We start from the raw sequence: 23641 nt of genomic DNA on the forward strand, positions 1-23641 counted from the left end.
GTATGGTAGGTGCTGTATTACTGTTAATAAAATACGGTATTTTCTGTGGGAAATAATAATGTAAGATACTAATTAATGGCTTTGTAATAAAGAGAATTGTAACAGTAATTCGTGATAGGACGCTCAAGCCAGAAAAGTCTAATAAGAAAATCATCATAATGAAAGTTTTTCATATGTTTGGGTTGGTTTGTCTGTTAAACATCACGAGATTAATCACACAAACTAATTCCCTAAAGAAAACCTGTATTTTCTATTTTAGCCTTATCAAATCAAAAGCAATTGATTGTGGGAGAGATGTCTTAAAAAACCAAAGTTATGAGTTTTATCTATGGATTACAGAAGTCATAGATGATGTTTATGTTACCATTTGTAGAAGGCTAAACTAAATTCTAGCCCTATGTTATCTGTGTGTGTTAAATGAGAAAACAAAACTATTAAAGGGATCCTGAAATTAATAAATAAGCAGTTTTGTTTCCTGCATCTTCCTTTTCTGTTTTTTTCCTGAAAATTCAAATCTCTGGTAAAACTGGCTGATGCTGGAGCAAATATCTTCTGAATTATTTTAACTAATGTGTTAACCTTCTGTGTAAAGTCATCTGACAATCATATCCCAAAGGTAATACTAACATAATTCCTTCTAAGCAGTTGAGAATTTTTGCCCGTTTGAGGATCAACTTTTATTTGCTTTATTTTATCAAGTTGCTGTTTTTTCAAATAGCAAGTAGAAGTTTGGTTTTCTGTCTTTCAAACGTGAACAAAATATTCTCAAGCTCTGTTGAAAAGAAGAAAGCAGTAGTAAAACAGCAGTCAGGGATTTGAATATATCATAGAATGAGAAGCAAAGCCACAGCAATGAGCCAGGAAATCTTGCTTTTCTATATTAAATTTTGCAAATTCTTCTTGTGTAAGGCAATTTCAGAATGGAAGCTGGAATAAGATTCAGCATATCCTGTGGGTAAACAAATGATTCATATCCCAGTGATCCCAAATACTTTTGAAAATACACCCAAAAGAACAATATTATTATAGTTTACTTTTTATTGGGGTACAGAGAAGGGTTCTCCTCCTCCTGGCATTACTGATGACTTTTATCTGTATTTTTGCTGTAGGGACCACAGCTCATATAGACACCTCTGTTTATTTAAGCTAAATGGCTTGGCACCCATTAGCAGCACAACCTCAATAGTCTTCCAGTCTGTTTTCTGTAACTGTGGGAGAAAAATATGCCCGCCATAGAATTTCTGCATTAGGAAGTTTCAATTTGGAACTTTTGGAATTTTTTTCCTTTTAGGCGTTTCTAAAAATAGTTTCCATTTAAACATCTCTTAACAACAGATGATAGGGAACTGAACAAAATTAAATGTCAGGCTAAGGCAAAATAATCTTAAAAATATTGTCAGGCCTGTAGTCATGCAATTTGTGCCCATAATGTGTAATTTTTTTCTGTTCATGGTCTATTACAAAGTTTAATAAAAGCTTAATCTGGAGAAAATTAGAAAAAATGCATAGAAACTTCAGGTAGATTTCTTTGTGAAGATAGCTTCACAAAGCTAACTTTAAGTTATAACTAGAGGATAAATACTAGTTTGGATTTAAGCTATATAAAAAATTGAGTGATTTAGTTTAGTCTTTTTGACATAAGCAAACCAGAATAGCAAAGTGACTCACCAATAGACTAGTTTATCATTAAAACTAATACTTATTAAAGAGTAGAGAATTTTTTCATTTGTTCCTTTCCTGCTGTGTAGGAGCTCTTCCAACCACGAAGTGGAAAGAAGCTAAATGACTCTTAGAAACTAACTGGCTTCAGCAGTTGTTCTTAGGATTATAACTGGTCATTTGTCTGCTTCTGCTAATTGCTGCCACATGAGGCAGTGAAGCTTTTGCAAAATATTAACTCAGTATAAGTACATGAATAGAAAACCAAAATTAGTATTGTCACACTTATGTGTGAAACTGCTACCTGTTATAGGCAAGAAAATAATTGTGTTTTAACCTTAATTTAGGACATTTATGGATATTTAAGCTTTTTTCTGCTTCATGCATCAATTCTTTTTCCCAATTATTTTATAATGAGAATACCTAAATTAATACTGAGGTGCACAATCTACTGTTGATTATATTTTTTTAAAATTTCATTAGATTTTAAAAGTCCATCTTTCACAAATAAACATCTTCTTATGGTGTGATGAGATGGCTTTCTCATAGTTCATTTTCACTGAGCCTTTGAAAGATCTCCCTTTGGAGAGGAAGTGCTAGCAGTTTTGGTCTTGATGTAGTGCAGCTAACTCTAGCTGCTGCTGGCCACAAAATCACAGCAAATACATGCTCTGGTTCAGTCAGTGTAGGCTTTTCCTGGCTGGTTTCTGCCATCACAGATCACACATTGGAAATCTCTGCCTAAATTTCCTGTCATTCTGTTTTAAGCCCAGATAGGAGTGTTTGATACAGGACAGCTTGGATGTGGAAGAAATTCCTGTTCTGTGACCAGTTTCTAAATTTGAAGTTACATTACCCTCTGTTACTCCTGTGCTTTGCACAACTAGGAGAATGAGTGGCTGATACCTGGAGGATCAGGATAAATCCTGTTCAGTGAGCTTGACTTATTACTACTGTATTCCTTAAGAGCTTTGTTGCATATGAGTGCATGAGAAATTCATGTGGATTCTGTCTCTGACCTTTCCAAATCCTACTAATTCAGCAGTGCTCAGCAGAGATAGTATTTCCTTCATTGTGTCTAAAGTTCTTTGCAGATTGCAGAAGAGTTGGCTTCTTTTTTGCATATTATTGCCTTATCAAAGCAAGATGTAGGTTTTCAGTGTTACCATAAGAAAGTAACATACACACACTGTGGACCTCTTATTGGACAGAAATAGTGACGTTTGAGTCATACTTGGTTGTCGTTTAGTTGCTAGGAAGATGCTGAATAAGAAGACTTATGACTGTTATGACAGATTAGTTAAATTACTTAATTTTATTACTGCTGGGATTTTCTCAGTACTTGCATTCCAGCATTCGTTACATGTTTCCAAATAGAGTAGAAGCTAAGATTTCTGAAAAATGGCTTAATTTGTTTAAAAACCAGCCATGTTAAATAACAGTGTCTCAGTTAAAGAGAAAATTCATGGTAAAATAAGAAGGTGCTGATAAAAGTTTCAGACTTCTGCAACTCTTGCTGGTAGAAGAGGGTTACCCCACAAGACTCGTAAGACTGATTCTTTTCATTAGAGTGTAGGTGTATCTAAGGCAGATTCAAACACCAGCCTACAGTAGTGATGAGTAACAGTAAATGACTTCTTCAGTTTCTCTCACAAATGGCCAGCATTGGCTAATGGGTACTCCTGTTCATCTTCACAAGCTATTTTGCAGTGGATATGGGAATGAGCTCACAAGACCATCCCCTTTCCCCTTTTATACACCTTGTGCTAGAGGTAAGTGTGGTTTGGGGGAATAAGGGTGGGATGTCATGAGATGAAATTGATGTGGGCTTCTTAAACTTTTTGCAAACCTCAATAAAGGCATGTATCTGGGGATGGGCAAAGATTCAGTTGAATTCTTATTTTTTGCCCAAAGAGGCTACCCAGTCCTAAACTGACATGCTTTCCTTGAACTGGGAGTCAGAAATCCCTTTTCTCTTCTGTTTTTCTGCTGCAGAAATTCCCAACATTCCCATTATGTGGGCTCCAGAGAGGGGTAAGCAACATCTTCAATCCCACCCAATCATTTCCAAACTAATTCTTTGCTAGTATTTTTTGCTTTTTTTAATCATCATCAGAAGCAGTTTTTAGACATATTTTTCCCATTTGTTTGATTTTCTTGTGGATTCTCATATTTTTGTTTTATAGGAAGGTCCCATGGCCTCCCCGAGTGCTAGGGTCAGACTCATCTGCTGTTTCCATTTGTGTGCTATTCTCCTGTGGATTTTCATGGTTCACTCTGATCTAATGATATTACCAGAGGGTGAGCATCTAGCTTCTTGGGATTGTTTCATTCACGGTACCCTAAGTTACTGAAAAAGCACTGCCACCTTGCTGCCCTGTCAATCAGTTGGCAGGGTCATGTTTTGTCCTTGCTGACATTCCCATCTGATTATTCACAGGCTTTGGTCTTTTGCAGCCTTGCCTGTCTGGGGACTGCCTGGTGGTGTTCCCTACTTTCTTTTATCCTCTCTGCCTGCTGGCTGCGTGGCGTTGCTTTCCTGAAATCTTGGTCCTTTGCCTGACTGTCTGGCATTACCTCTTGACCAGCTAATTGCTTGCACTGCCTACCTACTGCCCTCTCCATCTGTTGAATGGCACGTCTTGCCTCCTTGTCCTTTCCAGCTGATTGCACATTGGCACTGCCCTGCCCTGGCTCCCACTCCCAGTGCCTGGCATCACCTTCCTGCTGAGTGCATTTGCTGACTTTGCTGAGCTGCTCTGCCTCTGCTTGGCACACTTGCTGACTGTTTGGTATTGCTTTATCTACTTGCTGAATGTCTGGCGTTTTCCTTCTGCCTTTTCACCTGCTTCTTGACTCTAGTGTCCCCTTGCTGCTCTCTGAGTCTGCTTACTCACTGATACTTGCTCTTTTGCTGTCCTGTCCACTTGCTTTTCTGCCAGGCATTTCTATCATACTGTCCTGCCCACCTGCCTAGATTTATTTCTAAATATGCACCAATCTGAAAATATTAAAAAGAATTGTAACGAATGGGGGGGGTGGGGGGGATTGTCTGGCTCTTTCATGATCTGATTCAAAAACTGAGCTCAGTATCAGTATCCACAACTGCTCAAAGCCCTTTCCCTCCTTACAAAATAAATTAAAAAAAAAAAAAAAAGCTGAATCATATTTAGTCTTTGTTTCCATCACCTCATTCAATAGGTGTGTTACTGTTCAGTAATACTATATCCAGTATTAAATTTGGTAGTAATTAAGTGCTAAAAGACATCACTAACATTACCTCCAGTAATTCTCAGAATCCATGGAAGGTAGGTAATAACAGGGGGAAAAAAACAATCTGTTGCTGAAGCTCAGAAAGATTAAGGTTCAAATATAAAGCTATATTCAGTAAACACAGTGGATCAAAGGAGGTAAATAAGAAATTTTACAGATCTCTTAATATAAAACACAAGGTTGCAGCTAATCTAAAAAAGCCATTGGATCACTACAGTATTGCCAAACCACAGTGTGTTGTAGTTGCTGCTTTCTACTCTTTCTGTACATGGAGAATGCTCACTTGCCAGTTTACAGAAACCTTTTGTCACTCTCTCACAGATTTAGAACTAGGACTTGCCTACATCTGTAAGATCTATAGTAAGGGAATAAATCACTGTCATAGCTTAGAGTAAAAAGTAGGATTTCCTGCCTCTTTTCTGTAATTCAACTCACTTGACCTATCTTTTCCTAGCTCTGCCACAGTTTCTGGCTTATTATCAGTGGATTTAGTTTTAATTACAGCTTTGAATCCAGTACCAACTAGGAACCCGAGAGAATGTTCTGTCATAATTTCATATTAAAGTCTTCCTACGCTTAAAATAATTGTAATATAATTTTAACTTTAGCTTTTAATCTCTCCAGATTTAATATTACTAATTTTTTTGCCTTCAGAGATACCCTGAATATGCAAAATCATGTCTTAGCAGTGAGGCAGGGCAGCATCACTTGAGTCAGCAGCATTTTTCACTGTGCAAGACAAACTGTGGAATCAGAGAGGCTTTTTCACTGTGAGAAAGCAGCTTGCTTCCCAGCCCTGGACCCCAGCCTGTCCCTGTGCAGGATGGCTCCCAGGAGGGCAGAGAATGCTTCAAATAAGATCAAATGGGAGCCTGCTCCTCATTTTCACATTATTCTGTAGAAATCTGGTACACTTGTATCCTGCTCCGAGGAAGCAGAGGACACAAATGTCCCTTATTCTCTTATGGTCTCCTAGGCTCTCCTGTCCTCTCTCTTCCCAGTTTTTCCAACCCTGCCTTGCTTCTCCAGGCATGTATTTTCTTTTACAACTTTGCAAGCTCTTAGAGACAGTAGGCTTGACAGTCTCTCACTTCCCACCAGCTTCACGCTGTTGAGGGCTCTGGTGACAAGAAGAGATCTCAGTGGCAATTCTCTTTCTCCAAGCTTTAATTCCCAGTGTTACTTTACTGCTTCCCTAGACTGTTGTTTGAGAAGTGACACTGGATGCTGGGAGGGAGGAGGAATATTCACTCAATCACTGCAGGGCCACAGGACGCTGCTGGAACTCACTTCGTATCCCAAAAAACATGAGTCATTTTTGGTGTGTCATTTTACTTAATTTTAACACAGTTTTGAAAAAATTAGTATACCGCAGGAAAATGGCTGTTTTTCAAATGATATTCAGGTTATATAAACTTCAAACTATACAAAATGCAGAAAGCCATCAAAAACTGGAGAGAAATAAACAATATTTTTCTTAAATATGTGTCATTTTCATACTTGAAACACCTATCAGAAAACTGATTCAGTGCTGTCTCAGGCGGCTTCACTGTAAAATATCAAGGTAAATCAGTTTTCCACCTGCAGTGAACAAGTTACAAGTACAAACATTTTAATTAGTTAAAAAACAGACCTATGCAATGTTGAAATAATACATTATCCATTTTGTCTTTAAATGAGACAAAAATTTGGTTCTAGAAACAAGTGGCACACAGAGCCCTGAGAATAAATAACATCCTATCTATCACATTCCTGTAATAATGAAATGCAATGTTATTTGAAGGGGAGGTTGTTGGTTGTTTTGGGGGGGAGGGTTTGTTGGGTTTTTTTTAAGGTTTTTGTCTGTCATTTTGTTAAGGTATTCCTTAGTCTGTTCTGTGCACTTTTAACAAAAAAATTAGCTTCTGGAACACTCACTGAAGAGGTGAAAATCTTTACAGCTTATAGACTTTCACTTCCCAGGATAACTAAATTTCCTGTTATCAGCATAATTGTATCTCAGTTTTATTTCATCTTGTGAGACTTCCCTATTATCCTTTATTATTATCTCTGATGAAAAAGACTTGTTACATTTCTGATAGTCATTTTCTGAACTACTGTGTCTAAATCCTACAATTTGTCAGGAACATGTTTTTCATATACCTTCTGCTAAATTTAATGCAGCATTTAAAGTCCATTAAAATTTTTACAGCTTTCTTTATTCTACTCTGTTTTCTAAAGGCATATTTTCTGGTGATAGTGTTGTAGCATCTAAGCAGCTAATTTATTCAGCTTTTTGAAATCAAATTGCCAACTAATACAGATCTTTTGCTCTCAAGAAGAACAGGTATATAATTATTTTGTTACCCTTTGGAGTTCCAAGAGGTGTTCCACTGCCCTTATCTACTTAATCACTGCTTCCAATTTCAGCTGCAGTTTTCCTTTTTTTTTTTTTTTTTTTTTTTTTTTTTTGTAGAATCACAGAATTATTTAGGTTGTAAGGGACCTTAAGATCCTATAGTTCCCAACCTCCCTGCCATGGGCAGGGACACCTCCCACCAGACCAGGTTGCTCACAGCCCCATCCAGCCTGGCCCTGAACACTTCCAGGGAGGAGGCAACCACTCCAGGGAATCTGTTCCAGTATCTCCCCACCCTCACAGTGAAGAATTTCTTCTTAATGTCTAACCTAAATCCACCCTCTTTCAGTTTGAAACCATTACCCTGCATCCTATCACTACAGGCCCTTAGAAAAAGTCCCTCCCCAGCTTTCCTTTAGGCCCCTTCAGGTACTGGAAATGCCTCTGTGAGGTCTGCCTGGAGCCTTCTCTTTTTCAGGCTGAACAACCCCAACTCTCTCAGCCTGTCCCCACAGGTGAGGTCCCCACAGGATCCAGCCCTCTGATCATCTTTGAGGTCCTTCTCTGGACAAATATTATTTTATGAATAAGGTGTTTGACACTGACTCATATTGACTTGGAATTCAGATTTTATTAAGTTTGTATGTTGTTTCTGAATCCAGTTTGGAAAAAAAAGTTATTTATTTAGACAAGAATGATTTACATAAGTATTATGCTGAAGAATACATATGCCTTTTTTTCATGCATTGCCATCAGTGATAAAGGCTTTTGCTGCCACAACTCACGTAACAATTTGCTGGAGGTAGATTCATATTGAGTAAGTTTCAATCTCTCTATTGTTACCCCTTTGCTTAGTAGTTAAACAGTTTTTGTTGGAAAAAAATAAGGGGACAGATACACAAAGTAAATGTAAAAACAAGACAGTTCTGGGTTTTTATATGATTACCTCTACGTATCACCGTTTGTAACCCATTTTTTTTCTCTTTGTTCTGTTGATTTTATTTGAGATGATTTAAACACGGCATCCTCTAGGTCCTCTTTTCTTACAGTGTTCTTTAGAGAACAGGCTAGGAAAGGCATTTACAGGCTATAGTACAGATTTAAACTGGTTCCTTAAGATAATATCCATGAGTTTCAAGTTAGTGAATTTCTGTAATGAGTTAAAGTGGGATATTCACTGAGGTCTACATGTGGAAGTAGACCCGGTCATCCATCCTTCAATGAATGTTCCAAATTGTTCCCCCCAGTGCCTTTTTCTTTTTTTCTGCACAGACAGGTTTTAAATTTTGAATTTGCTGTGGTATCTTTTGCTTCACTTGAGAGTTTGATGAAGTCAGATAGATGTTATGGTTCAGAAATTTTATCTGAGACTGCACCTAGACTTTTGTTTGCATAGCCCTTTACTGTTCTCAGAAGACATCATAGCAACACTAACTAATCTTTTCCACCCTCGCTGTTTGCTTTCAGGAAAGACTTGTTCACCTTAATTAGCTTTTTTTTTTTTTAATTTTTTTGTAGGTAGACTGTTAGACTTTATGAGATAAGCTTTATATTACGTAGTTTTGCAATCATGTATATCACTCAAGTGACCAATTTTGCAGATTTCAAAGCTGAATAAAATCTCATATTGCACTATTTTTTTTTCTCTGCATTTTTGGGCTGTAGCTTCGTCTTCAAGAGAAGAAAATTACTGAGATACTGCCACTTCTTTCTACAAGCTGACCAATTCTTTCTTTCAAACCAAATAGTGATTCTATATCCAGTGGCATGAGGATTTAATCCATGAACAGCAAGGCCTAAAACTACTGTGTCTTTCAAACTCTTCTACGATTCATTCAAGTTTTACTGATTTCTGTTGTTCAGGATTTGTGCTTCCAGTGATGAGAGGAACAGAGAAAGGAACTAAGTTCTTTTAGATGTCTTTGTCTCCTAGGGATTTTATTTCCTGCAGTATCTTGATGACAAGCTGCTATTAACTCATCATCACTCTTCCCAGGCAAGAGGAAGTCTGTAACAGTAGAGTTTTCTTTCATCTTTTTTAAGCATAACAAAGCTGGTTTACTAAACTAGCTGGAACTTGTGGGATTTTCCAAATTAAGAGCTTGTCTCATTCTTAAAACAGCTTAATATTTTCCTCACAAATATTTATTGTGTTTTTTTCTTTCCTTGCTAGCCTTCTCTAAATGAGGAATTTCTAGTTTAATCAGAGCCATAGTATTGAGTCATTAACCTCAAGTGCATATGATTTCTGTGTTGTTCTGAATTACTTCTTTCATTGGCCATATTCACTACATAAAAATACTGCTGTCTGGTTGGTTTACTGAAGTTGATCTCCGTGGAGCTATGGTGTTTGGAGTTGCTCTTCTCTGAATGTGAATACCCTGCTGTGGCAGTGAGCTGCCTGGCAGCTGTTCCAAGAGTCCAGTCCTGTACACACTTATTTTAAGTACTCAGAATGACAAACTTGTTCTTTATGCCCATTTTAGAATCTCTTCTACTTTACCAGTTGTTAAAATCTACCTATTTTCTCAGTGATTCATTTACACACCGCTAGTGTAAAAAGCAATCTACTGAAAAAGTTTGGACACAGTGAATTTTAGTAAAAAACAAAAAGGTTTTTCTGCACGACGTGGTCTGCTGCTTCAAGCATAGCAGAAATGTACATGAGTGGAGGTCCTTATATACCTCTCTTGTGATATCTATACTAATGAAAAGGTGGCTACATTATAGGAACAGGGCTTTGAAGTTAAGAGTCAGACAGTTAGGAAGTAAACAGACAGAATTTGCCTATACAGTACAAAGTTGCATTAATGTTAAAGCATTATGCTGTTACAGCTGAGTAGTGTTAATAAATGATTGAACTAGTTTTAGGTTATGTGTGAAAGACACTGTAGCAATAGCAGCTTCTAAAACTGAAAGAAACTGGTGTTTTGCATACAGAAACGTGTACAGAAAATATTTTAGGAACTGTGAAATTGGGGCAAAACATTTGCACTGGATTTTGTTTTGGTTTTATTATTATTAAGTATTGTAATACATTAATTGTAAAATCAAATTCCCAAGGAAAAAGTACATTTTTTATATTTAGTATTCCTCTTCTAGTTGTAGATTAGGAATTTTGCTATCTTCTGTTTCAGTGCTCTGTGCTGCAGCAGTCTCAACCAAGGTATTTGCAATCTTCTCTCTGAGAAAACTTTTCATCCAGGTATTTCCATCAGAGTCTTGGAGAAAAAAAACCATGATTTGTGCCAGGAGTTAAATAATTCTGTATAGGAAGTTGTTGGACAGTGTGCACTGTGGGTCCCTTAGACTTTTGAAAATATGATCAGTTGTTCAGTTCTAGTCGTACATCATCACGAGGACCTAAGTTGACAGCTGTTCAGACTCTGAACACATGAATTGCATCATTAGATGCAAGGATCCTTTTAGCTTATGGCAGAAGTACTTTAAAGCTGTGTTATTAGACATGCTTTATGATTTACTAGGGAAGAAAAGGTACTATGTAAAGGAGTCTTAAAGTACTTTTTATACTTACGAGATTACCATCATACATTTTTTTAAAATTGTCACTCTGCAGTTCATCCTTTGTAGTGTAGAAGGTGTATTTTAGGAATAAAATCTAAAAAAATCTTCAACATAGATGATCTGAGATCTGAAATTGTTTGCAGGTGCTACTTTACCTGTGGAAGGAACTGACTGGAGTCTCCGAAATACAGATATTTCATGTAAAATATTTGTTCTTGGCAAAAGTTAGCAACTGATAGGAAACAACAGGCAACATTGTCCTAGGAAAAGAGTTCCACATCTCAGTCCCAGTCAGAAAAGCATTGGAGCTAAAGCACTTCAAAATTATTTATTTAGAGAAGTGAAATTGCAAGTAAGAACTTTTGGGTTTTTTGCTGCCCGAGAGACTGAGCAAGTTCTTAAAAGAAAGCAGCATCCATTTCTGCCTGGTGGCCTCATTCTTTGTGTGCAGTGATGAGGATCTCTGAAGAATAGGATCTTTTCATTCCCTCTGATACTAATACCACAACTAAGCAGAAGTGACAGGTTTGTTCCTCTTAGGTAGTTTTAGATTTCATTGCTTAATATACTTCTTCCCTCCCCCCTTATATGTGAAAAAACTCCAAGTTTGGCACAAGGTTTATATAAAATTAAGCTACCTGTACTGTGACTCTTTTTGGTATTAATATATTGTCCAGAAGGTAATACACATAACCAGAAGCACTAAATAGGGTATTTTTTTGTGAGACAGTGCTCCTTACTTATTATTCCATTAGTTAAAGCTCATTACATTGTCAGTTACATTAATTGTAGACATTCTTACTGATACTCATTTCACTCATTTCGCCTGTATGATTCTGTGCTTTGTAGAGAACAAAAATATTCATTTCTCAGGTTTTGCTCCACTTCTTCAATTTTTACAGATTTTTGCAAAAGTTGTGATGGATTGCATAGCTTTTTGCATTTTATATTAAATATAAAGCAGGTTGAAGTAACTGAAGGAAAACTTAAAGAATAATAATAATGATATATAAAATGTAACAGTGTTTTTGTAATAGCATAATGGTCTCATTGTGCCAGTCATCAGTTATACTACTTTTTATTGATCAGCAAGGGATTCATTCTTACATGAAGAGGACTTGAAGTGGGAAACACAGCACTTTGCACATGAAGAAGCTGGAAAAGGAAGTAGGCACCTGATCCTTCCTTGTAAGCAAGTGCAGGGACTTGTTCCCAACTGTTGTTTTCATGAGCTGATCTCCCTAACATCTCCCCCTTTGCAAATATTCTGCCTTTATATAGCTGTAACATATTGCATCTGGTGGGCTGCTACATGTTTGTAGTGCATAAAATTCATGGTGCAGGAAAGCACTTAGTAAGTGTTTGTTTGGATAACTGTTTCTAAAAATGATTGTTCTATTGGTTTTATGGCAGTGTATGGAGGTGGACAATATCATGTAATTAAGATCAGCTTGTATCGCATAAATCTTACACACATTTACCATCTTAAAAATAAGTTTAGCTTTCAGGATTTTCTTATAAAAATGCTACTGTTAGCACTTACTATATATTAGAAGTGCACATGGTTTGATTGCCCACATGTGCCAGTTTAATTAATGTTTCCATTTCACAAATGGGGCAGGTAAATCAGTGATCTGGGAAGTTTATATAAATCAGATCCAACTAGTTTTATCTCAAAACTGAGATACAAACCTACAGAGGTGCAGGAACGAGTTACAAAATATCCACAATGATGCTTTCTCTAGTATATTTGTTTAAATTTTCATTGTCTTCATTTTATATAAAATGTGATGCACCTTCCCCAAAGTGTTTTGAAAGCTGTGAGTAAAAATGAAACTGAATGTTACGAAGTAAATCTTTTGATTAGTCTTTTTTCAGTTGAAGGAAAAAAATCTTTTAAGGAAAGTTGCAATAAATACTAAAATCCTTATTAACTGATAAACACTTACATAATTCTTTGTTTACTTTGTTTAGCTGTCATTGACGTCCAACTATTAAAAATTAAATTCATGGCTTGGTCAAGCATAAATCACTGAGTATTTTCAGAGGTACCTCTACTAGACACTTGTTTTTTACAGTTATATAGACAGTGGAATTGTACGGATAGAATAATTTACTGATGCCTGTTTATAAACAAAGACATTGAATTAGCTCCTGGCATCTAAGTGTCAGGCATATGCATTGTTAGGTTACAGTAAATGGTATGATGGGTCCCAGTGAATAGAGGGAGTTTGGAGGGGACAAGTTGCAGGCAGAGGCAGTCATGGATATGGGGAAAAAGAGAGTAACCAGAGAGCAACCATTTAATCTAATCTGACAGCATTTATTTCTGTGACACTTTGTTCCTCAGCCCTCATAAGGGTGAGGGGCTGGCGTTGTTCAGTCTGGAGAAAAGGAGGCTCAGGGGAGGCCTCAGTGCTCTACAGGTACCTGAGAAGGGGAGGGTCAGTCTCTTCTTCATAGTGACAAGCAATAGAATGAGAGGAAATGAAGTCAAGTTGTGCCAGGGAAGGTTTAGATTTGGTATTAGGAAAGATTTCTTTACTGAAAGGTTGGTCAGGCACTGGAACAGGCTACCCAGGGTGGTAGTTGAATCACAGTCCCTGGAGGTGTTCAGAAGCCATGTAGGTGTGGTGCTGGGGGATGTGGCTTAGCACCGTACTCCTTGGTTTAATGGTTGGACTTGACAATCTTAAAGGTCTTTTCTAACCAAAACAGTTTTATGCTTCTGTAAGTTCTTTAGGGTCATTCTGTGACATTTAGGATCTTAGTGGCAACAGAGTCACTGCAAATACGCTGTGAGTGCAAGCAAACTTTAAATTAGCATTTTTGTGCTGCAGAATTATTATCAGTGGAAATACCTTATTGGTGCAAGCAGATACAACCATGTCTGAATGTAATTTTTAGTTGACTCTACTAATAGTGGTTTCATCCACCTTTGGCTGTTTTTAGATCACAGTTGGGAGAAAAAAAGGAAAAGGAATACATAATCAGGTCAGTTATTGGAGGAATAAGCACCAACCTCACCACTGAGAAGAGGGAAAGGTGGTAGAGTAAGCCACCCTCATATGTTTAGACATGTTTTGGTTTTATTTTATGTAAAAGAATTCTATAAATGCCTGGGAGAGCTCTCAGTATGTGTCTATATATGTCTGGCATGCATAGCAGCATTTAACATGAGAAAGACCCAACAGCAACAGCAAAATGGAAACTCACCAACTCAAGCCGAGTTTCTTACTGTACAGGAAAATTGACAGAAACCTCAGTGGTCACTTCATGAGGAGAAACAAACTCATGCATCAGGGACAGCACTCTCCTGATGTCTATTTACACCAGCTGGTCCTGCAAGCCCAAACACGGTGATTGGTGCTTACTTAAGCCTTTTGTGAGTTATTCCCTACTACTCTGGGACTCTAGAACAGTTGATGGGTTTTTACAGGCCTGTACCATTAGCACTCATGGATAGGATGTTGTTGAGGCAATGATGACTCTCAGGCTATTACTTTTAAGGTGCATGTGACTGTGTTCATTGGAGAGGTGTGAATCTGTCAGAAGCTCTAGAATGAAAGCTGTCACCTACTTCTGGGACCCCCCCCCTTGTTGAGAGGCAGATATTCAGTGCCCTCTGGATGCAGGCCATGCTTGGCCATGTGACATCTTATTGACATTGAGAAGCCAGTGATAATCATAATTGCATACATGTGAAAGGACACCCGTTGTATTCAGTATCACTGTTGTGTTGTATCACTGGCTGCCGCACCCCAATGATGTGTTAAGGCCATTGCATTGTTGGAAAGTTACTAACTTTGAGGACAACTTGAGAAACTTTTGCAAACCTGCTTGACTTTGCTGGCTTTGCAACAGTAGCACATGCAGTTGTTTTTAGCCATTTGTCAAATTAACTGAGCAGCTAGCCAGAGAAATTTGATTTTGGAGAACATTAGACAGTTCAAGCATTCATTCAATGAAAGACAGCATGATGGTGAGAATGAGTGACTCAAAACTGATCCTTATCTACAAGTATCAAAAGAAACCAACACTGTAATCTGCATCTTTTCTTGTAGTAATGGATAAGTGATTTGTAAGTGAGATGCTCTACTCAGTCTAGCTCCGTGTAAGCTCTATTTTCTCCCCTGCAAAATAAGAGTAGGGAAGTAGAGAACAAGCTGAAATGACTGGCTTGTGAATAAAAATGACAGCAGAGGTATACTGAATAACCTTGAAGGTATCTCATCTCCAAGCTGAAAGATGCAATTTTTTTTCCTAAAATATACACTTCTTACACAACTGGGTGACAGACGTGACTGACATTTTTGTTGCATATTTGATCTGTCTTCATAGTTCTTTGCCCAGTCTTCTGAGGCTTGCCTGTGGTCTTTGAGCTCTGTTGCAGAGGGTGCATAGGTATTTCTTTGATTAGGCTCTTGCAAGACTTCCTCTTTCAGTGGAAAGTTCAAATAGGTAATTAAATGTTATCTATGCTGTAGTCTGTTAAATATAAATTACCTGCAAATTTGTCCATTAATTTGCATAAATAGCTTTATGATATGCTGTGCAGAGTCATAGATTTTAACTTTTTCAACAGAAATAATGTTTTCAACAGAGAAAGTCTCAGTCATCTTAATTTAATTAAATTTATTATGACTTCTCCATCTCATATTTGCATTTTATTTGAAGAGATGAAACTGTATTACTGTCCCAAAACTGCTGAGAAATATATGAAATGTCTCAGATCATTACTTACTGCTGAGGTCAAACTTTGCTGTGTTTAATACCTGAAAGACAAAACTAAGGAGTTTCTCAACATTTCAAGTAAAGTAGTCCTAGGTCTTTTAATTAAAGCAATCTGCAGTGGATGTATCCTCCAGAAGCTGCCTGGGAGGGCTTCCACAGGTTAGGAACTGAGCGAGATTAATTTATAGGGAGGCAAAGAAAGGCAGTGAAGCAGCAGAAAACTCTGTGAAACCAATTGGCAGCGAGCCATCTGTTAAACAACCACAACTACGTCAAAGATATCTAAAAATATATCAGTTGGTTTGGGAACATAATGCCCTAACTCCAGTAAAAAGGCACTTCAAAAACAATTTTAAAATGTGTATTAAAATAAGTTGTATTTATTCATATAACGATGAATTATGGGAAGAACTGCTTTCATAGGCATTGTTAGTAAATCCTGAGCTGTTGTGCAGAATAATTATTTGTTAGTCTCTACTTCTTTCTGGAGTAGAAAATGCCATTTTATTTCATTGTCCTTCTCTCTCTTATTCCCGACAGACTGGCTTCATGTCCAATCGTGTCCTGTCTTCCTTTTTGCTTCTTCTGAGTTTTTCCCTCATGTATTGTCTGTGCAAGCTGCCTCTCACAGTCTTATTTAAATCCCTCTCACTTCATTCCCTCGCTCTCCCTCTACTCTCATCCCTGCCCTTCTGACAGTCCTCTTGCTTGGACTTTCTCTCTGTGTTTTTGCAATTCCCTTCTTCTGTCTAAACCTTGCTTTTCTCTGCAGTCCCCAAACTGGCCTCTCTTCTTTTCTGTTTCTCTTCTGAACTCTTGCTTTTACTTTCAAACGTTCCACAGCTATGGAATATTTGCACCTCCATCTCATATGCATCTGTCATCTTTGCAACTATCACCTTATGAAGGAGAAAGCAGGGACATTTCTTTGCTGTAATTTTTGTATTTTATTTACTCCAGTATTTTCCACCTACTTTTTAAATAGTATCAGCCTTAGGTTTGAGAAATCAGTTTATAACTTCGTTCCTGATGAAGGCATCAGTGTGACAGCTCTGAATGAAATCTCATCACTTTTGCCTGCTTCTGCCCACATGGTAGTGTCATCATTTCTGCCATAAGAGAGCCAGAGGCAACAGCCTGAATTTGTGATTAATATTGTGCTAACACTACGGCCCCCTGCAGCAGGCAGAGTCTGGATGAGAGTGAGACTACAAAGAAAAAATTGCCCACGAAACAAAATTTGGCAGTCTTAATTCAGCCCTTTACTAGAACTCTGGTAAAATGTGAAAGTGCTGAGTCACTAATTCTTTAATGGTCTGCAGGTAGATCGTGAGCGGGACACAGATGTAAATCCAGTTTTGGATTTACCCTTTCTTCAAACATGAAAGAAGTATTAGAAAACCTGTCCCCCAGCACTTGGGTATACATCTAGACACAAAGTATCTGCAAATCACTGCTATTTTCATTCATTTGTGAATATCTAACTCAGAGTGTTCTTCCCAGTGTGCTGGTAACTTCAGTTATTGTAAACTGCACATTTTCAGTCACATTATTTGAGGGCATCCCAGGATTGGACTTGCCAGTGGCTGATTTCAAGAGCAGATGTCACTGTAAAAGTTATTTAGTAGCAGCCTTTTTTGGTTACATCCATTTGCTTACATTCAGGTTGCAAATATGAAAACAGGAACTTTTCCCTGTTTTTGGAAGTTTGCCTGCAGAAATAAATATATGAATGTATATTTTGAAACAAGTATTTTTAGAAATTTCTGTTGTGGACTGTACATGTTTGGACATTCTTTCCTTTCAGATTTTGTTGCTTAGTCTACAAATTTTTAATAATCACATTTCTTGCTGGCAGTGACATTTTATGAAGGTCATTTTTCTTGTGAAGTTGGAGAATGGACTTGAATTTCATTGAAGGAGTCCCTAAGCTGCAGGATCATTGTTTATGAAACTCTCTAGCATCGTGTACTACCTTTGAAGCCTGTTTAGAATTTTAACTAATGATATCTCCAAAGTGTCACTGTGCTCAAGGGCAAAAAAGAAATCTCAAAAAGCACTTCATATTTCAAGCCAGTTTTTAATAGCTTTGAAGCATAGTATTAGCTGGAAAAAAAAAAAAAAAAAAAAAAGAGGTATAGATAGTTACTATGTATACACACACACACAGAATTCCGTATTTCAGTAACTTTTTCACTGTTAGCAAAGTGTCCCTTCACCATTGCAATGCCTTTTTTTTTTCTGTATTGCAAAAGCCACCAGGTTTATGGACAGTGTTAAGAATTTTGATTCATAATTTGATCTTAAGCACTCAGTAGAGAGGCTTTAGTTAGTCTGTGTAATTCCTAGCCTGCTTCTTCTCATTTCCCCTCAGTGGAAGTGCAGAAACTGGATTATATTAATGTGCCTTTACTGTTTCTGAGTAGAGGATACTAAAACTAACAAGCTATGCTTGAGATAGAAGAGGCTATGGTCTCAGCTACTGAATTAGAATTGCATGTTTTTCCATAAACTGAAGCTCCTGCTTTCCACAACTGAGCACATACCAAGATTGCTATTAGAAGATCTTGGTAGCTGTGTCTGATGTCTTTGGATATTGACATATTCCTTTAAAACATGCTAAATGTAAGTGGCAATCTTGGAGAGTGTGGCCGCTTGAATATCTGTACAGTTCAGGGGTATTTCTTCTGTTTTATTTATTCCTTCCTTTTTTAGCTGTTTAGGAAGTATAGGAGTCCTGGATCCTTATCATAGGGATGCCACTGGTTTAATTCTGTGGTTTTCCTTCTCTGTGACTTTGTTTTCCACATGTAGGAGCTTACAGAATTACAAGGTTATTATTTATAGTTTAATCTTTTGCACAGAGTAGTTTGTCTGGTTTTCTTCTATTTTATTCTTTTGCTATATCAAACTGCCAAGGAAATTTAGCTTATTCAGAATGTTCTTATATTTAAGATTTGCTTTTCTGTTTTGATAGCTGTACCATCAAAGCGTTGTAGTTCAGCTTTATGTTTTACAATGGATTTCACAGCTTTATGAGCATTGCTAACATTTTAGTTGTGCCAAATAACCTAGAATCTTGTTTCAGAATATAAACCAAGATGATCCGCTGAACAGCAACTGCAGTGAGGGAAATGAGGAGAGGGTAGAACTGTAAACTGCCTGTGAGGTATTAGATCCAAACTGAAGTCAGATGTTGGAAGATGACACAGATTGTGTGTTTGAGAAAATTTGTCTTTGGAAGTAAGGACAGAAAGTAATGCACATCCCAGAAAAGTAATTTTCCATCTGATTCCCTGTGTGGAAAATGGACTAAAACGACAAGAACGTTCAGGCTCTGCTTCCAGGCTTCTCAATGCCCACTGCATATGGACAGCTTGTGAATAAAAGCCACCAGTCTGTTCAGAGCTGGTGTTTTGCTGACACAGTCAGAAGGGAAGGTCTCAGCCTCTGGGCATTATCATTACCATTTTACTACTTTCCTGCCTGCCTGCTACATGGGCTTCCCTTTGCAAATTTTTTTTTGTCTTCTGCGCAGACCAATTCACCCTTCTCATGCCTGGGAGAATCTCGATGGGAAAACACATATGAGATTGATGAGGAAGAGAATGCAATTACATTTGGTCTTTTCTTTGCTTATTCCCAAACATTCTTTCTTTTCTGTTAGAGGGAATTGTTGTAATTTATGTGGTGGTGTTAACATTTCCTACATATATAGATTCTTGACTTTTAACATTTTCTATAGGTGTCTTTGCAATACAGCTGACAGTGCTTCTTCCCAGCTCCTTGTCTTTCCCTCTTTTACGTATCCAAGAGAAAATTCCTTAACATGTTTCAGTGGAGAATTTAGCAAGGACATCTCTTGGCAGAAACAAAAAAAGGAGATATTCTTACCCAAATTTTATCTGGTTACATATTTTTTTTGTCCTTGTACTTCTCCACTCACTTTCCTATTCAATCTTTTATTGCAGGCCACTAAAGAAGTAATAGAGCGAGAAGCCCCTGGGATGGCCCTGGCAATGCTGATGGGATCACTTAATGTTACTCCTTTGGGTATGCTCTCTAGGTAAGACCATTTCCTTCAAACTAAGAGGTGAACTATTTCATTAGACATATATATTGTCATGGAATTACTCTACAAAAACAACTGAAGATCAGCATTGTTATCAAGTGTAGAAATCTTAACTTCAGCTCAGTGGCCAAATTCCAAGAACAGTAATTGGATTCTCTGATTGAATTCCCTTTTTTGTCTCCGTTAGACACTGTATCCTCTGGTATTTTTCTGTGCCAGGATATTTGTAGTATTGATGCATGCTGTTAAACAGCTGTCTTTTCATCCTAGAGCTGTGGCATTTTGGTGTTGAGTAAAGAACTGTTCTATACATTGCTCATCAAATCCTAAAATGTTTTGTAGAGCAAAAATCTATTAATACAAGCAAACATACTTTTTTGAAGTTGCTTTTATTCTAATATCAGAAAAAGCTCTGTGCATAGGATAAATGGTATTTTATGGAATGCTTTCAGATATAGTACTTCAGTTCTATGGCTTGGTACGTCCTGCTAACTAATTAGTAGCAGTTTCTCTGGTTGTTGGTGTTTCTTTTTTATAAGTGATGTCTCTTTCTTATCCTGTGTTTCTTTCTGGAGTTGATTTCTATTTTAGGCAACACTGAAAGGGCAAGTTTACCAAGTTAGTTAGTATCTTCAGATTTTGTCCAAATTAGCAGGTATTTTCATTTCTTTATCTTTTCTAATTTTTTATACCATAGTTTGTGTTTGTTTAAAGGGAAAAGATAAAAGAATGCTGCCAGAAGGAGGGGAAAGGTTAATTTAGCAGTTCTGTTTCTGATCAAGAAAAAGACAGACATTTAGATGACACTACCAAGTATCAGCATGCAAAGGACTGGTTTTTTTTATGATACTGTTCCAATCATAAAGTAGAAAAGAACCCTACAGAATTCCAGCATTTTAGCTTCTTGTGCATGAATGTATTATTTGTGTCATGATTAAAATTTATTTTTTTTTAGTTCCTCTGTAAATGCTTAAGATGAAGCAAGGAAATTTACTTTTCTCTGGTTAGGGTGTCCTGTGCGTAATCCTGTGTTGGTTTTGGTGCTCTTTATTCAGAATCTTTTCTGAAAGCAGACTCATATTTTTATAGAAATTTCTGCAAATTGAAGTAGTGTTTTAATCCCTCTTTACAGTGATGACTAGGGCACACATTAAGAGAGATCAAAACCACAGATTTTTAAGTACACCGTTTAAATGTATATCTTGACTTTCCAATGTTAAAAAACATTAAATATCACTTGTCCTAATCTCAGCTGTCATTGACTTCATTTTGAGAAATTCTAATGGATAATTTTTTGTGTAATTTCTTTTGCTTTTCAAAAAAACAAAAGCAGGAGTTCTGTTATGCAACATTACACTGACACTTGTATAAATCATCTGCAGGTTTGGAAATATTAGGTCAATCACGTTGAATTTTATCACATGAACTTTTAAAAATTATAAAAATTATAGTCTGTCTTCCTGGCTATCAGCTAGCATTAGAAAATAGTGAGTTGTCTTGTAGGCTGGATTCACAGACACTTAGAGGCAAATGGATGGCAGTGAGACTGATAGTTTGGATTCAGTCCCAAGGTCCAGCATGGAGGATCTTAAAGTGTCATAGACCTCTTTATATGTTTCCTGAAAATGTTCCCTTCTCTGTGACCTTCCAAAGCTGACCTTGTCCTATAATTATCTCTTCCTTTCACCCTTTTTTACCTGTCAGCTACCCATGCCATGCCATGCCAGTCATGGAGACTTTTTAAAGCACTTTCTGTGTCCTTGTATTCATCTTTCCAACTTTTATCAGAATAATTTCTTACTCATTATGTTGGGTTTTTACCCAAAAAGATCAAGTTCTACTTTTCTGTTTCTACATTGGACCTGTATTTCTTTCCTGCCACATCCATTTTTTTCTTTCTTCTGCATCTTGTTTTTCCTTCCAGTCCTATTTCCATTCCTATCCTTCTTTCTCAGACTTCTTTGTTCTTTCTTAAAATTTCTGACTTGCTTTGTAAGGCTGAGGGTAACATGAGATCCACACCATCTCCCTCATTTGCTCTATATTTGGAGGCATATTATCTCTCAAATTACTCAGAATGTATGCACAGTTTGTATGCTTTTATGTTGTGAGCACACTATTTTTTGCAAGCCATGCAGTTCTTAGGTACTTTTACTTACTTTTGCATGCTCTCTTGAAAAATTTTTGGCAGTTTCATTTCTGCCTTGAGTCACCAGATGTGATTATTGGCAGCCAAAACTTGTAGCTTTCTGGAGATTGTCTGCTGATTTTTTATTATATGTTGGTTGCACTGGTTATGTAGCTTACAATGTTCAAAGTTATTCAAAGCAGATAAAAAAGCCAAGAAGATTATTAAAGGAGCTATCTGCCAAACACAATTCCACCTTGGTTTATTTCTGTGGATGATTCCTATTTTCTTTATTTTGAATCTCTCATAAACTGTATCACATGTATGGGATTTGGTAGATTGAGTTTGTGTTCTGTACATTTGACTACTGCAGGAGTAAATCAGCACATTGATTTGTTCCATATAAAGTAAGAAGTAAAAAAGATAATTGATTTAACACAGGCTCTTAGTCTTTCTGTTGCAGTAGAGCATTCCTCAGCTACCTGAAATTCTTTCTTAACTAAATGTGTATAGTCTGTAAGAGGTGAATATAAGAAAACAGGCTGGGAGTCAGACAGTATTCAAGCTGCCAGTTGAAAATAAGACTTCTCTACAGGTGGCCTGACTGTGATATCAGAAGTTCATTTTGTGCCCAGAAACTGTCTCTGTGCCATTTAATGGTGAGCATTATGACAACTGTCACTAGAATATTTCCTGCCCTGCTAGAAAATGCCATGCTGCCAGTAAGTGTGGTCACTGAGAAATATTTGGGTTAGAAGAAGTTGGGTAAGAAGACGTTGTCTGCCCCACGAACAATTAGACTCAAATTTTTTTAATGTCACATGAAGAAAATATTTTCTATTTGATCAGCACTTATGACTCGTACTTTTGTTTGATAAAGAGATTTTTTACACACATTCTCTCAACTGTGGCCTTTGTATCTTTGTGGGGGTTTTTTGTCATTTTACTTTTCTTTATCCTTATATCCCCATCCCTGTTTTTTCAGCACTGTTTTTGTAAGCAGTAGAGAAAAGCAGGAAGCACTCTTTACAATGTCAAGACAAAATCCAGTAATACTAATTTTTTTTTCTTTCTTAGCTATCTAGCTAAGAAGAGAAAGAGGCATACTCTGAAAAAACAGAAGGCATTCAGCAGTCAGGGGTCTAAGTTCAGCCCTGCATCAAGACAAAAGGAACTCCCTAAAGACAAAAAACAAAATAAAATCTTCCACTTTTAGAGTTGGTTTGATATTTTGTGAGAGGGAAAGAAAAGCTGTTAAGTAGAATTAGATGTGAATTGCCTAAGTGCAATTTTCACTTCCCCCAGTGCTTTCTTGATGTTGCATCTTTTCTTTTTTTTTTCTTTCTTTTTTTTTTTTTTTTTTTTAAAGATGATGTATCTGAATTAATGAAACTAACATGACTTAGTATTTTTACTTGTCAAGAGAAATTGTGTTTGACACCATGAGTTATCATAGAATCATAAAAGGGTCTGGTTTGGAAGGGACAAACCCCCCTGCATGGGCAGGGCCTCCTCCCACCAGACCAGGTTGGTCAGAGCCCCATCCAACCTGGCCTTGAACACCTCTAGGGAAGGGGCAGCTGCAACCTCCCTGGGCAAAGTAACAATTATGTTACAAAGGAACCACTTGGATGTGGAAATAGGGACTGTATCGAAGAATGCATTGGATGCCAGTTAAGGCTAGAATTAAGGAAGCTACACAGATCTAAAAAAGATGGAAATCTGGCCAGTGTTTATACTACCAATTAAATGCTAGACTCTGTCAGCCTTGTCTGATGCTTTTTCAGCTCCTGAGCTGTTCTTTGAGAACATGATCAGCAAGTATATTTAAATATTGGAAACAGAGTTTACAAATTCTGATAAATAATATAATTTAACCTAAATGCTCTGTTCTTGTTTCTAGAATGGATAA

At 37.1% G+C, this 23641-nt stretch overlaps 1 protein-coding gene across 22 annotated transcripts in view; it reads left to right on the forward strand.

Moving 5' to 3' along the window:
• GPHN (gephyrin) overlaps positions 1 to 23641 on the forward strand; it is a 272370-nt gene that overhangs the window by 144460 nt on the left and 104269 nt on the right. For 11 of the 22 annotated variants that reach the window (XR_011725992.1, XM_071744363.1, XM_071744367.1 and 8 more), the window contains 2 exons: positions 3655 to 3693; positions 19501 to 19595. Coding sequence is in view for 21 of the 22 variants with exons in the window: in XM_071744363.1 (XP_071600464.1) it covers positions 3655 to 3693; positions 19501 to 19595 (134 nt within the window). In the remaining variant the exon portion in view is untranslated. Of the gene's footprint in view, positions 1 to 3654; positions 3694 to 3877; positions 3961 to 19500; positions 19596 to 23641 lie in introns of those variants that run through there. The other 11 variants (XM_071744382.1, XM_071744385.1, XM_071744381.1 and 8 more) reach the window with 2 other exon arrangements.

The sequence above is a fragment of the Heliangelus exortis genome, chromosome 5 (assembly GCF_036169615.1).
Source record: "Heliangelus exortis chromosome 5, bHelExo1.hap1, whole genome shotgun sequence".
NCBI lineage: Eukaryota > Metazoa > Chordata > Aves > Apodiformes > Trochilidae > Heliangelus > Heliangelus exortis.